Here is a 14402-nt window from a genome sequence, read left to right on the forward strand (position 1 = left end):
GTCCTACTCCAGCCCTCTACCACAACTCTTTCATCGGCTATGTTGATGACTACTTTGGTATTGTTTGGTGTTCTCGTTCATTTTATACCAGGTCAGTTGAAGTATCATCCAGACTCGAATCACTGGCAAAGGGGCAAACCCCAAAAGCTTGTGGGTTTACTATCAAATAAACTGGTTGGACTTTAACCTGGTGTTGTGAGACTTCTTACTTTGTTTACCCCAGTCCAACGTTGGCATCTCCACATCATGACTACCATTTATTTTCTCTCCACAGGTGCTATCAGACAGTTTCTGATTTTGTTTCAGATTGCAGCATCCACTGTATTTTGCCTTTTTTTCACTTTGGACTGTTGATTTCCCACACTATCAAATTTAAACAGTATCAGGAAAGGATATTAAGGAGCTTGTTAAACAACCAGACAAATTGTTTTACAGTAATAATCTTGAGATAAAACTATTTTGAATATGGTGCTTTTTTGTGAAATTAACAATTGTCTACCCTTGTTATTCAATCCATTTCCCAACACTTCTGAATATCTTATTTCTGGTTCGCGCTCGTTCTTACTAACTCTTACTTTGTCCAGCCATTGCTGCTGCCTCCGCCCGAAGTCTGTTCATGGATCAGTGGGAAGCTACGTTTCGCTGTCTGAAGCGTTAGATTTTTCAGTGCCCTTTGGAAGTCTGACCTGCAGCTACAAAATACAGTGCCACGGCATGAAACGCCGATTATTCTGAATGGAGAAAACCTGAGCTACAACGATCACAATACTTACAGAACATCTCGAATATGAGGGGACAGGTTATAACATTCCCTTTGACAAAGACCTGAACACATTGGAGAATTGCTAGCAATAACAATGCCGCATTAAGCAAGCAATAATTCAAGTGCATTCAATCGGTTTTATTAAAGAAATAGTCATCATAATCCAGTGTTACGTCACCAAACGTCACATTAAGGTGCAAATTTCCTGAGGATGACACTGAAAAAGGCAGAGCTCCCAGCTATAGCTATGCGTCAATTGCCCAGGCAACATGTCCTTCTTTCAATGGGCACAATGTGACCTGCAAGATTCAAATTCCAGTTAGGTGTTTTGTTTCAATCAATAGTCTTTCCGCGGTGCTGCTTTGAAGGAGACAGATTATTACTACCAATTGTAATTTTCGAAAGTAAAATTTGTATTGCAGTTTCTTTAGGAATTTGAGTATCTTTTAATATGCTACGGTGGCACAGTGGTTAGCATTACTGTGTCAGGGATCCGGGCTCGATTCCTGGCTTGAGTCACCGGCTGTGCTGAGTCTGCACGTTTTCCCAATGTCTGCATGGGTTTCATCTTGGTGCTCCGGTTTCCTCCCACAGTCCAAAAGATGTGCAGGTTAAGTGCATTGGCCATGTTAAATCCTCCCTCTGTGTACCTGAACAGGCAGCAGAGTGTGACCACCAGGGAACTGTAACTGTAACTTCATTGCAGTGTTAATGTAAGTGTTAATGTGACACTTAATCTTCATTTTTAGATATTATTTTTCGTGCTGATCTGATTTTGACGGTTATGAAGACAGCAAAACTGCCATTATCCTCTAGAACTGGCAGCACTTTGTGAATAAAGGTGGAAATTCAGAAGTTGCTGTGGGTGATTCCCTGCTCCTCTACAGGATGAACTGTTGGAAATTCCTGCAAAGACCATCTTTAGAAATCATTGAACTGATGAGAGCCCTTAGCATTGGTGCCTCACAGTGCCAGGGACCCAGGTTCAATTCCCAGCTTGGGTTAATCTGTGTGAAGTTTGCACATTCTCCCTGTGTCTACGTGAGTTTCCTCCAGTGCTCCGGTTTCCTCCCACAGTCCGAAGGACGTGCTGGTTAGGTACATTGATCCAAACACGCGCTGCAGTGTGGCAACTAGGGGAAATTTCACAGTAACTTAATTGCAGTGTTAATGTAAGCTTTAATTAAATAAAGTTTACTTTAAACTTTCCCCCTTTAGATTGTGATATCATTGTTTTCCCAAAGGCTGAAAATGTTAGGCCTTGTTAACGAGTTGTGACTGCATTTTTTAAAATTACGTAAACAGTCATTGCTACTGCTGCATTCATCCTCTACCTCAACATCACCTTTATGGAAACTTCGTTGTCTCCAAGTTGACAGACTGCTCATCTAATATCAAATACTGGTGAGCAGTAATTCCAACTATATATTGGAAGACAAAAGTCATTGGTTGGGATTTTCCGATACCACCCACGGCACGATTTGTCAGGAAAATTTGACAGACCAACCAAAGGTCCGTTGACATCAGGCAGGAATTTTGGACTAGAAAATCCCAGCCACTATGAACGCTGTTAATTAGCAAGGCATCCGTCTTTTGTCCTGGCAAGTGTCATGTCTAGGGAAGTGCTAAACAGGGCTAAACATGCCTTGTTTTCATTCTTTTCATCTTTAACCTCAATACAATTTTAAGTTAAGCCAGTAAGATCTTGCCTGGGCTCTGCGGAAAATGTATCATATTTAAGTCAGAAATTGAGACGAGTTTAGACTTGACTATCAATACTATCTTCTAGAGTGGCCAAGTCATAAGTGGTCTCCTAAGGGATAAATGCCTCTGCAAGGGCAGGAAACCACAGTGCTTGTGTTTGGGACTGCAGTAAAGCTGCTGCAGGAAGAAATGACTCAAACCCTAAAACCAATGAGTTGCCAGATAGTTGAGAGAGATTCCTGCATCATCCCAATTTTAAAAAATCACAAATACTACTTCACAAGCTGTAATGTTAGTGGTATTTATTCTAGATTTTCTTCTTTTTTGATGTTCTTTGCGCAGGAAGCTATTAATTAAGCCAGGAAGATCTTGCTTAGATGTGTGAACAACATTTATTTAATCTCTCTATATCAGTCTAGCTATTTAATTCAGATTCTGAGCCCAGCATAGATACGCCAATGCTCACTGGGCTACATTGGCTCCCAATTGATCAACGCTTCAATTTTAAAATTGTCATGGCTGTTTTCAAATCCTGCTGTGGCTTTACCCTCCCTTTCTCTGTAACCTGCTCCAGTCCTAGACCCTTCTGAGATACCTGAGCTCCCTCAATTCTGGCCTCTTGAGCATCCCCGATTTTAACTGTTCCACCATTGGTAGATGTGCCTTTAGGTCCTGATGACTACTTTCTGATATTCCTGAAGCCTCTTTTCCCTCTACTTCTCTTTCATCCTTTAAAAGCAAGCTTTTTGACCAAACTTTTGTTCATCTGTCTCAGAAGTCATACATTGGTATCCAATTTTGTTCAACAACTCTCCTGGTTAAGTGCTTTGGGATGATTTTAATTTTTTTTATATTTGTATTCCATCCAAAAAGAACAAATTCAATTTGACTCAATTTCAAGGCCCCCACAAGAGGGACAAACCAGATCCAAGCTGACAAGATGAAGCATTGCATCCTATCTTGGGTTTAATCTGACACTTTATCTTAGCTAAAAGACCCCAATTGGCTACATTAAAAGTGTTTTAAATGCAAGTTGCTGAGGCAGGGGAGGTGGTAGCCTACTGGTATTATTGCTAGATTATTAATTATTAAACTCAGCTAATGTTCTTTGGAGACCCCACGTTTGAATCCCACCACAGCAGTTGGTAGAATTTTAATTCAACAAAAAAAATCTGGAATTAAGAATCTACTGATAACCATGAAACCATTGTCAATTATCAGAAAAACCCATCTGGTTCGCTAATATCATTTAGGGAAGGAAATCTGCCATCCTTACCTGGTCTGGCCTACATATGACTACAGAGCCACAGTAAGGTGGTTGATTCTCAACTGCCCTTGGGCAACTGGACTTGGGCAGTAAATGCTGGCCCGCCAGTGACACCCATGTCCCATAAATGAATAAAAAAAATTAAGGCAAGGAATAACATTTTGTTCAGCTTTTACTAACATCTTCAGAGTGATACAATGAGCAATGTTGCATTTGTTCTTAATAATTGACAACTTAGAAATTTGCTGCAATTTCAGTGGACTTCCCTTCAATAAATCTAATTTAGGGATCAGATTGGAGGAATTCAGGAAAGATTGGAATGCCACAGGAGTGAAGCAAATTTCTACAGGCGCTGTTATTGCTAGGGTGACCCTGAAATTTTCATTCACAGAGGCACATGTTTATTAATCCATAATTAACAAATTAATTAATAATTGTTTACTGTTGGTGGGAACGAATATATTCAAGCTATAGTGAGGCAAAAAAAACCTTTATAATAGAATAACTTACAAGACATCAACTTATTCACAAATTCTGCTGTCACATTACCAAATTTAGCAGTACTGGCAATATTCTTAATTGAAGGATGTGGGCTTTTTTTGGAAAATGGATCCAGAACCCTTTTCTATTTTGGGTGAATATTTTGCTCACTATCTTTGCATAATATTTTTGGTAGTTCTGTAACTCAGTGTTGGCATCAAGCACTTCCAAGTCAGTGCCACAGTAAATCACTGTGATCCAAACATAGCAGAGGATTGTAGTACTAACAGATTCAGGTATAAAAAGAAACTTGGATGTGTTCTGTGATCTATTTCAGCAGTATATATTTAATGGTTACAATGAATGAAAACGCAGTAAGAGTAAATGCCACCTGCTGGTCGGTACACTTGCACTCACCTGCAGATTTTCTAAAAATATTTACTGGAAGTTGCAGTCGTTGGAAATGCAAAATAACAGAATGCCCTCTAACAGAATGCCAAAAACTTATGTGAACACAACTACATGCACTAAATACAAAAAATTTTCTTTCACTCCCTGCTACAGGAGAAAACTGCCCATTAAGATGCAAAAACTTGAAAATGGTTCTAAGGGGGAAACTGAGGGTCAGTGGGGGTGACACAGTGGTTTGCATTGCTGCCTCACAGCTTCAGGGACCCAAGTTTGATTCCCAGCTTTTGGGTCACTGTCTGTGTGAAATTGGCACATTCTCACCATGTCCACATGGATTTCCTCCTGATGCTCCGATTTCCTCCCACAGTCCAAAAAGACGTGTTGATTAGGTACATTGGCCATGCTAAATTCTCCCTCAGGTGTACCCGAAGAGGAGCCAGAGCATGGCTACTAGGGGATTTTCACAGTAACTTCATTGCAGTGTTAATGTAAGCCTACTTGTGACAAATAAATAAGCTTTTACTTTTTGAAGAGCTCTAGTATGCTCTATAAATGTTACTTCCAAGTACTGGCTGGAGGAGACAACAGTTGTTGGTCAACTATTAAAACAATAATGGCATCTTGTACCCATCATTGCCTGGGAAATTTGATCAGTGCCAATCCTCTCATGAACAAACATTTTGCTAGTCTGTTAACAGACAGATGCAATCACATTTCATACAATTAATTCACCATACACTTTCCTGATGGGACGAGATATTGCTTTTCCCACATCATCACTACATCAAAATCCTTGAACTCCTTAATCAACAGGTCTGTGGGAGTACTTACAACCACATGGATTTCTTTGATTCAAGGAGATGGCTCACCGCAACTTTTAAATGCTGGTTTGCCAGCAACTCCCACACCTTATGCATACATAAAATTTTTGCAACACACAGGAAAATTGTCAATCAATGTAAAATATTACACTCTGAATTGGGTTGCTGTAATCAAACTTTATTCTTTATTTCACTCAGCAAATGAACAAAAACTAAGGTTTGCCAAAGCATATTAGAACTTCGGTAATTTGTATAATTTATTTATTTCCAGTTTCCCTGGTGTACAATCCAAAAGAAGCCTACAAGAAATTAGAAGTTTCAGTGCCAATATTGTGAAAAATGTTATTGTATTAAATGGTTAACTCAAAAGAAATACATTTTTTAAAGTTACTGATCCATTTGCCAATGTCAATTTGATTCCAAAGTACTTCTTTAATTCAACATAAATGACATTATTTACATTGTTTACCTAAGCTAAAGTTTTAATGTTGGCTAAAAAGCAGAGTTCTAAAATGACCAAGTGATAAATAAATGTACATGTCAGATACTGGTGCCATTATTTGAAGGCATATCCAAGAAGTTGCTACTGCACCATCTGCACCATAACAGCTTTCCATGCCTTGTCTTTATCAAAGTCCTTTGCTGGGGCTTTGGGTATCTAGATAAGAAATAGTGTCACTTCAGTCCAATTGTAAAAATAATTAGTTAACAAAACAGAAAATAATAAAATGATCGTAAGTGCTTAATGTACAATATCAATAAATGTGGGGAAATAATTCATTGAAGTCAAACAAGGTATGCTTTTTATTAATAGCAATGTTGGAAAATAACAACATATCATCTAAAAAATTTCAGAAAAGAAATCGTGGTGGAATATTTAAGGGAGACAAGCTATTGAGCGGGATTCTCCGACCTCCCAGCTGGGTGTTTCTCGGTGACGGGGTGGCTAATTTCTTGTAGCTAATCTCTGGTAGTGGAATTCTCTGGTCCCACTGTCGTCAATAGGATTTTACACTGAAGCTACCCCACACTGCCAGGAAACCAGCAGCAGGAAAACAGTGTTGACGGGACTAGAAAATCCTACTGGCATGAATGGCCAGAGAATCCCACCCATAGTATGGTTTCCACTGCAGTATTTACCAGTCTATGATTTTCTGTCATAGGCAGGCAAGTGGTTAACCAGAAAACTCTGTTTACTGAGTTCTTGTTGGTGCATTTTTATACTTGCCTCAATTGTCTTGCAGTTCTCCTTTTGGAGGTCAGACATTTTCCATGCTGAATCATAATATTTAATCTGAAGCTTGTAGCTCATGCAGTGGATGACCGTGGCAAGTGAGAGACTGGATTGGACCAGCAGCAGAAGCATCAGGACAAACACTAATATATCATAAGACTGCTGAAATAACATTAGAGAAAGTTGCATTTCAAGGCAATGATATCACGGGGATTATGCTTCAGAAGCCAGCAACAATTGTTTTTCAGATTGAAATGATATGTAACGGGTAAATGTAAATGATAAGTGTCACTTAACTCTGTGAAATGAATGTTTCAACCCATAAGTACGGACCATGTATATCTGTGATTTCCCTATTAGAATCCCAAGCACAGAAACAATTCTAAACCCTTCACAGAAACAATTCTAAACCCTTCACAATAATGTGTAAGATGAGCTTTATCTTTTTTCAAAATAACTCTCTTCTTAGTGCATACTTATGGCACCATATAAAAAGATGCTAAAATATTGAATGTATTCAAGAGGTGGCTAGATATAGCACTTGGGCTGAACAGGATCAAAGGTTATGGGGAGAAAGCAGGATTAGGCTATTGAGTTGGACGATCAGCCATGATCATGATGAATGGTGGAGCAGACTCGAAGGGCCAAATGGCCTCCTCCTGCTCCTATTTTCTATGTTTCTAAGACCTCTGACAATGAATGACTCTGGTTGTTTCTCCACTAAAGAGTTGAACCATGGAAACTGGATTAAATCTACCATGCGTTGAGTTAACTGGTCTCAGCTGGGAACTACAGTATCATATGATACTACACCTGATTTTAGTGCCTTTAGCTTACAGATATACATCTATACCGGCCAGGATTCTTGGACCAGCGACTGTTGAATGATCCCTACAAATTTGCAAATACTGAATGCGAACAGCATTTGGTTTGTCTGTAATTGCTGCGGTTGAACAACTTACTGATGCTCCATGTGAAAGGTGACCTTGATAAGGTGCCAGAGGGCAAGCAATGCAAGTGTGACTAATGCCTGGGATAGGATTCAATCTCTTTAACAAAGGAAGGGGGAGATAATTATTGAGAAAAACAGACTTTAAATGTTCTCTTAAGCCCCAGAAATGTGCTCAACCATCAATAATGGCACAGTGAATTTTAGAGATAGCAATTTGTTTTTCCATCCTTCTAACTGGGGAATCGCTAGTGAGCTACTGGTAGGGGAGGAAAGAGATGACTGAAAAGAGCCAAACAGGATGACCTGTAAGTCGTCTGTGGAATGCAAAATGAAATTTTCATATCATCACTGTGAAGCTGTTTTAAATAGCCAAACTTTACTTCCCATGTCCCATCGTAAATATAGGCAACACTGATTCATTCTTTTCACAAACTTGGCATAGTCCAATCACAAAATGCTTTATATCTCCATTTTAGTATAACAAAATTATTAATTTCCATTTCTCATCTAAGTACATTTATAACCCACACAAGAGTGCTATGTGTTACCAAATAATTAGCCACGATGTTTCAATCTTATGTCCACCAAGGGTTTAATTAAGAAAGCCAAAATTAACTTAGTTTCAGGCCATAACTAAATCTTTTAACAAATGATTGTTGGTTATGTTATATCCAAAGATGAATGGGTTAGGTTGATCGGCCATGCTAAATTGCCCTGTCAGCATCAAGGAGATTAGTAGACTCGATCCCCAGGTTACAGGGATAAGCCCTGGGTAGGATTATTGTCTTTGCAGGCTCAATGGGCTGAATGGCCTCTCTCTGCACTGTATGGATTCTATTCCATGGTTCCTCTACATTGAAAATTTGAGGCCATAAGTAAAGTCCAGCCACATAACATTGTCCAGAATCTTTCCTTTGGAAATTACATATTGTGCTATTTTAAAATTTAGTTGTGTTAAGATTAAAATTATCTTTACTTCCAAATCTGTTACTGTAGTGGTTATTATCAATCTTAATCGCACATACAATAGTAAATGGCCAGAGAAACTTTATTTAAGAGCAACAATATTTAAGTGCACTTAAAGAGGTTGTAGTGCAGGTTGTTGTTTTTCTTCCCATACCTGTTGGTGCATAAGACAGATTTTCATCTGTTCCCACAGTGAGGTTTTTCTTGAAATAGGTCACTAGCCTGTTGCCAGAGGCTTAAGCATGAGGGGCACCTCTCCACATCAGGCACGGCTGACCAAGTGTCTCCCGCTCTTACCACCTGTTACTGGCATGTGTTGAAAGGATTCTGCAGGTTGATACTAAACCTGTTAGCTGCATTACGGAAGCAATTTCCTTGGCCTTCAACTCCTAGCATGGAATTCAAACCCAGAGCTTCTGCCTCAGAGGCAGGGACACTATCCACTGCACCACAAGACCTCCTACTTAAAGAGGTAGCAATATCTAAATATTTTATTTGCATCTATTATCAATACGGTAATAACTAATAGTTGGTACAGTATTAGAGTCATAGGGTGGGATTTTCCAGCCACACTTGTCCCGAAACCAGAAAATCCTCTCAAGGTCAACAGACATTTCCATGGCCTGCCCCTTGCCTGCTCCAATTCCTGTGGTGGACAAGACGGGAAGATTCGTCCTATAGAGTCTTACAATGCAGGAAAGGCCCTTCGGCCCATCAATAACTACCATTAAAGTCATGCTAATCCCATTTTCCAGCAGTTGTCCCATATCTTTGAAAGTTATACTGTTTCAAGTGCACATCCAAATACTTTATGAAGGTTGTAAAGTTTCCGACCTCGACTACCTTCCCAGGTAGTGCATTCTAGATTCTCACCACCTTCTGAATTATTTTGTTTTCTCAAACCCCCTCTGAATCTCCTGCCCCTTATCATTGACCCCTCAGTTTGCCTGTATTATATTTAGCATTATCTTGAATATTTATAGATGTGCTTTGGCATGAATTGCATGATGGAAAATAAAAATATTATTTTTTAGATGGCACACTTACACGCAAACTTGTTGAACTTAGTCGAAAGATGTTAATGAATTTCATTATGCTGAAGGATAGATATCCAGTGGCTGTATATAGCATTGGAGTTGTGACACTGCTTATAGCAATTAGGACCTCAATCTAAACAATAAGGGTGAAAAAAAAAATGTGGTACATAATTAGAGGAAGACATGGGGTGCCATCTTATCGTCCGCTCACACCATGAACCCACTGCAGCAAAGACGGAGATTTGGACGATAAGCCAAAACTCCGTTCACTGTAGCGGGATGGGGAAATCCCGCTGGTGTGAACAGTCAGAAAATTCTTACACTATTAATGTGAAATCATTCACAAGATAAAAATCCAACATCCAACCCATATGTTAAACAGAGTATATGTGCAACATAAAATACTTATAGACCATTAGACTGCAATTGTGATTTATTTTTCACAGGTACATCAATAATCAAACGTTTCTGAACCTCTGATACTCAAAACAGAACATAACTGCTGAGACTAGTACGATGTCCCACTTACAATAGTCGATACTGTGGAAAATATTATAATAATAGTCCTACAAATGGCCAGATCTGTTCTTTTACAATGGGTATCAACCATTAGTTGTTTAAAATTCAATCCATGACACTGTAACCCCTCCTTTTATTTCAGTTATTTATTCAGTTATTTTATTTGTTTATTTCAATTATTCTTTTTAACAGCAAATGATATTGTCAAGGTACACTGATGCCAAAAGTGATGTCAACAGTTTGAAATAAACTAGCTTAAAGCATTACTTAAGTGCACTGTGAGACAATTACTCATTTTAACTCTGTGCCTCACTTTGAGGTTAGGTTACACTTCCAATCCAATCTTTTTGACTGCATGACAGGTACTCATGGTTGAATTAGATTCCTCTTAAAGTCAATGAAAACAGTATTTTTTTGATGGCTATGAACATTAATTAGAGCATCCAGGAGGGCTTCCTGAAACAGTATGTAGATAGTCCAACTAGGGAAGGGGTCATGCTGGATCTGGTGTTGGGGAATGAGCCCAGCCAGTAGGAGAGCAGTTCGGGCACATTGACCACAATTCAGTAAGCTTTAAGATACTAACGGATAAAGATAAGCTTAGTCCTCAAGTTAAAGTGCTAAATTGGGGGAAGACTAATTACAACAATGTTATTCTTTTTCTGAATGGAGGTCAGTCACCAGTGGAGTGCCCCAGGGATCTGTTTTAGGACCCTTGCTGTTTGTCATTTTCATAAATGACCTGGATGAGGAAGTGGAGGGATGGGTAAGTAAGTTCGCTGATGACACGAAGGTCGGTGGTGTTGTGGATGGTCTGGAAGGATGGCAAAAGTTGCAGCAGGACATAAATAGGATGCAGGACTGGGCGGAGAAGTGGCAGATGGACTTCAACGCGGATAAATGCGTCATCGTCCATTTTGGCAGAACCAACGGGATGAACGAGTACACTATCAAGGGCAGGAGTCTTGGTAGTGTTGAGGAGCAGAAGGATCTTGGGGTCCGGGTCCACAGGACTCTTAAATCGGCCTCGCAGGTGGAAGAGGTGGTCAAGAAGGCGTATGGTGTACTGGCCTTCATAAATCGAGGGATTGAGTTTAGGAGTCGGGAGGTAATGCTGCAACTTTATAAGACCCTTGTCAGGCCTCATTTGGAGTACTGTGCGCAGTTCTGGTCGCCTCACTATAGGAAAGACGTAGAAGCTATTGAAAGGGTACAGAGGAGATTTACAAGGATGTTGCCTGGACTGGGAGGCATGCCTTATGAAGTTAGGTTGAGGGAACTGGGTCTCTTTTCCCTGGAGAGACGTAGGTTGAGAGGCGACCTGATAGAGGTTTATAAAATGTTGAGAGGAATAGATAGGGTGGATTCTCAGAGGCTATTTCCCCGGGTTGAAATGGTCGCTACGAGAGGACACAGGTTTAAGGTGCAAGGAGGGAAGTTCAGAAGTGATGTTAGGGGTAAGTTTTTCACTCAGAGGGTGGTGAGTGAATGGAATCAGCTGCCGTCAGTGGTGGTGGAGGCGAACTCGCTGGGGTCTTTTAAAAGACTTCTGGATGAGTATATGGGGTTTTATGGGATTGGGGGTTATAGATAGGTGTTGATGTGATCGGCGCAACTCGTGGGCCGAAGGGCCTGTTTGTGCTGTAGTGTTCTATGTTCTATATGTTAATTGAAGAATGTACATTGGGGGCAGATGGTTGAGGGCAAATCAACATCTGGCATGTGGGAGGTTTTCAAGTGTAAGTTGATAGGGAATCAGGACCGGCACATTCCTGTGAGAATGAAGAATATGTTTGGCAAGTTTTGGGAACATTGGATAACGAGACGTATTGTGAGCCTAGTCAAAGAGAAAAAGGAAGCATTTGTCAAAGCTGGGAAGTTGGGAACACATGAAGCAAGTGTGGAATACAAGGAAAGTAGAAAGAAACTTAAGCAAGGAGTAAGAAGGGCTAAAAGGGGTCATGAAAAAGCATTTGCTAACAGGATTAAGGAAAATCCCAAGGCTTTTTATACATATATAAAGAGCAAGGGATAGGCAGGGAGAGGGTAAGCCCACTCAAGGACAAGGGAGGGAATCTATGCTTGGAGCCAGAGGAAATGGATGAGGTATTAAATGAGTACTTTGTGTCAGTATTCACCAAAGAGAAGGATTTGATGGTTGATGAGCCTGGGAAAGGATGTGTAGATAGTTTGAATCATGTTGAGATCAAAAAGGAGGAGATATTGGGCTTTTTGAGAAACATTAAGGTAGAAAAGTCCCCAAGGCCTGATGGGATATACCTCAGAATACTGAGAGAGGCAAAGGAGGAAATTGCTGGGACTTTAAGAGAAACCTTTGTATCTTCACTCGATACAGGGAAGGTCATGATGTGGAGATGCTGGCGTTGGACTGGGGTAAACACAGTAAGAAGTCCCTGGCATCATGAGACTTCTTACAGGGGAGGTGCCAGAGGATTGAAGAATAGCGAATGTTATTCCTTTTTAAGAAGGGTAGCAAGAATAATCCAGGTAATTACAGGCCGGTGAGACTTACATCAATGGTAGGGAAATTATTGGGGCGGATTCTTCGAGGCAGGATTTATTCCCACTTGGAAATAAGTGGACGTATTAGTGTCAGGCAACATGATTTTGTGAAGGGGAGGTTGCATTTCACAAACTTGATCAAGTTTTTCGAGGAAGTGACAAAGATGATTGATAAGGGTAGGGCTGTGGATGTTGTCTACAAGGACTTCAGTAAGGCCTTTGACAAGGTTCATCATGGCAGACTGGTGCAGAAGATGAAGTCGCATGGGATCAGAGGTGAGCTGGCAAGGTGGATACAAAACTGACTCTATCAAAGAAGACAGAGGGTAGCAGTGCAAAGGTGTGTTTCTGAATGGAGAGCTGTGACAAGTGGTGTTCCTCAGGATCAGTGCTAGGACCTTTGCTGTTTGTAATATATATAAATGATTTGGAAGAAAATGTAACTGCATTGATTAGTAAATTTGCAGATGACACAAAGGTTGGTGGATTTGCGGATAGCGATGAGGACTATCAGAAGATTCAGCAGGATATAGATCAGTTGGAGACTTGGCAGAGAGACGGCAGATGGAGTTTAATCTGGACAAATGTGAGGTAATGCATTTTGGAAGATCTAATACAGATAGGAAATATACAGTAAATGGCAGAATCCTTAAGAATATTGATAGGCAAAGGGATCTGGGTGTACTGATACACAGGTCACTGAAAGTGACAATGCAGGTGGAGAAGGTAGTCAAGAAGGCATATGGCATGCTTGCCTTCATCGGCCGGGGTATTGAGTTTAAAAATTGGCAAGTCACATTGCAGCTTGTTAGGCCACACTTGGAATATATCTTCAATTCTGATTGCCACACTACCAGAAGAATGTGGAGGTTTTGCAGAGGGTGCAGAAAAGATTTACCAGGATATTGCCTGGTATGGAGGGCATTAGCTATGAGGTGAGGTTGGAGAAACTTGGTTTGTTCTCAATGGAGTGACGGAGATTGAACAGAGACTGATAGAAGTCTACAAGATTATGAGAGGCATGGACAGAGTGGATAGTCAGAAGCTTTTTCCCAGGGTGGAAGAGTCAATTACTAGGGGGCATAGATTTAAGATGCGAGGGGCAAGGTTTAAAGGAGATGTGCGAGGCAGATTTCTTACACATAGAGTAGTAGGTGCCTGGAACTTGTTGCCGGGGGAGAGCGGTACGGTAGTGACTCTTAAGGGGCGTCTTGACAAGTACATGATTAGAATGGGAATAGAGGAATATGGTCCCTGGAACGGTAGGGGGCTTTAGTTAAGTTGGGCAGTATGATCATTGCAGGCTTGGAGGGCTGAAGGACCTGTTCCTGTGTTTTAATTTTCTTTATTCTTTGTTCATACTTATTTTCAATTATCTGACTTTTAAAGGCATTATACTAATGCTTAATTCCCTCTTAGTTAAGGGTGATCTGAGGTGATTGCTTCTTTACTAAGTAATAAATCCATCTCTCACTCACAGCAGTACTTCAAATAGATAGCAATGCTGCCTTTTCCTCTCTACTGTGGCAAAATAATATTAGAACCAAACTAATACAAGTGTCAGGAATTGCTTCTTGGAATTATCCAGAGCATGGTTAACTTAGAATAAGATACTATGGGGACTAGTTGATCTGCTCAACATGCTCTGCAAGCAGGTCAAACACAACTCCCAATCACACGGGCCTTTCTTGACTCACTGACTGCCACAAGTATCTTCAAAGGATC

General features: G+C 40.3%; 1 protein-coding gene across 4 annotated transcripts in view; it reads right to left on the minus strand.

Annotated features, from left to right (window-relative positions):
* Positions 1-5545: 5545 nt before the first annotated feature.
* The window catches only part of mlc1 (modulator of VRAC current 1), a 29615-nt gene continuing 20758 nt past the window's right edge, over positions 5546-14402 (minus strand). For 3 of the 4 annotated variants that reach the window (XM_080207381.1, XM_080207380.1, XM_080207377.1), the window contains exons 10-12: positions 9646-9768; positions 6675-6842; positions 5549-6104 (exon numbers count right to left, since the gene is read on the minus strand). In XM_080207381.1, coding sequence (XP_080063507.1) covers positions 6030-6104; positions 6675-6842; positions 9646-9768 — 366 coding nt within the window. In that variant the 3' untranslated portion in view covers positions 5549-6029. Of the gene's footprint in view, positions 6105-6674; positions 6843-9645; positions 9769-14402 lie in introns of all 4 variants that reach the window. The other variant, XM_080207378.1, reaches the window with a different exon arrangement.

This window comes from Carcharhinus amblyrhynchos, chromosome 19 (genome assembly GCF_965287045.1).
Source record: "Carcharhinus amblyrhynchos chromosome 19, sCarAmb.v2.hapA, whole genome shotgun sequence".
In the NCBI taxonomy this organism is placed as follows: Eukaryota; Metazoa; Chordata; class Chondrichthyes; order Carcharhiniformes; family Carcharhinidae; genus Carcharhinus; species Carcharhinus amblyrhynchos.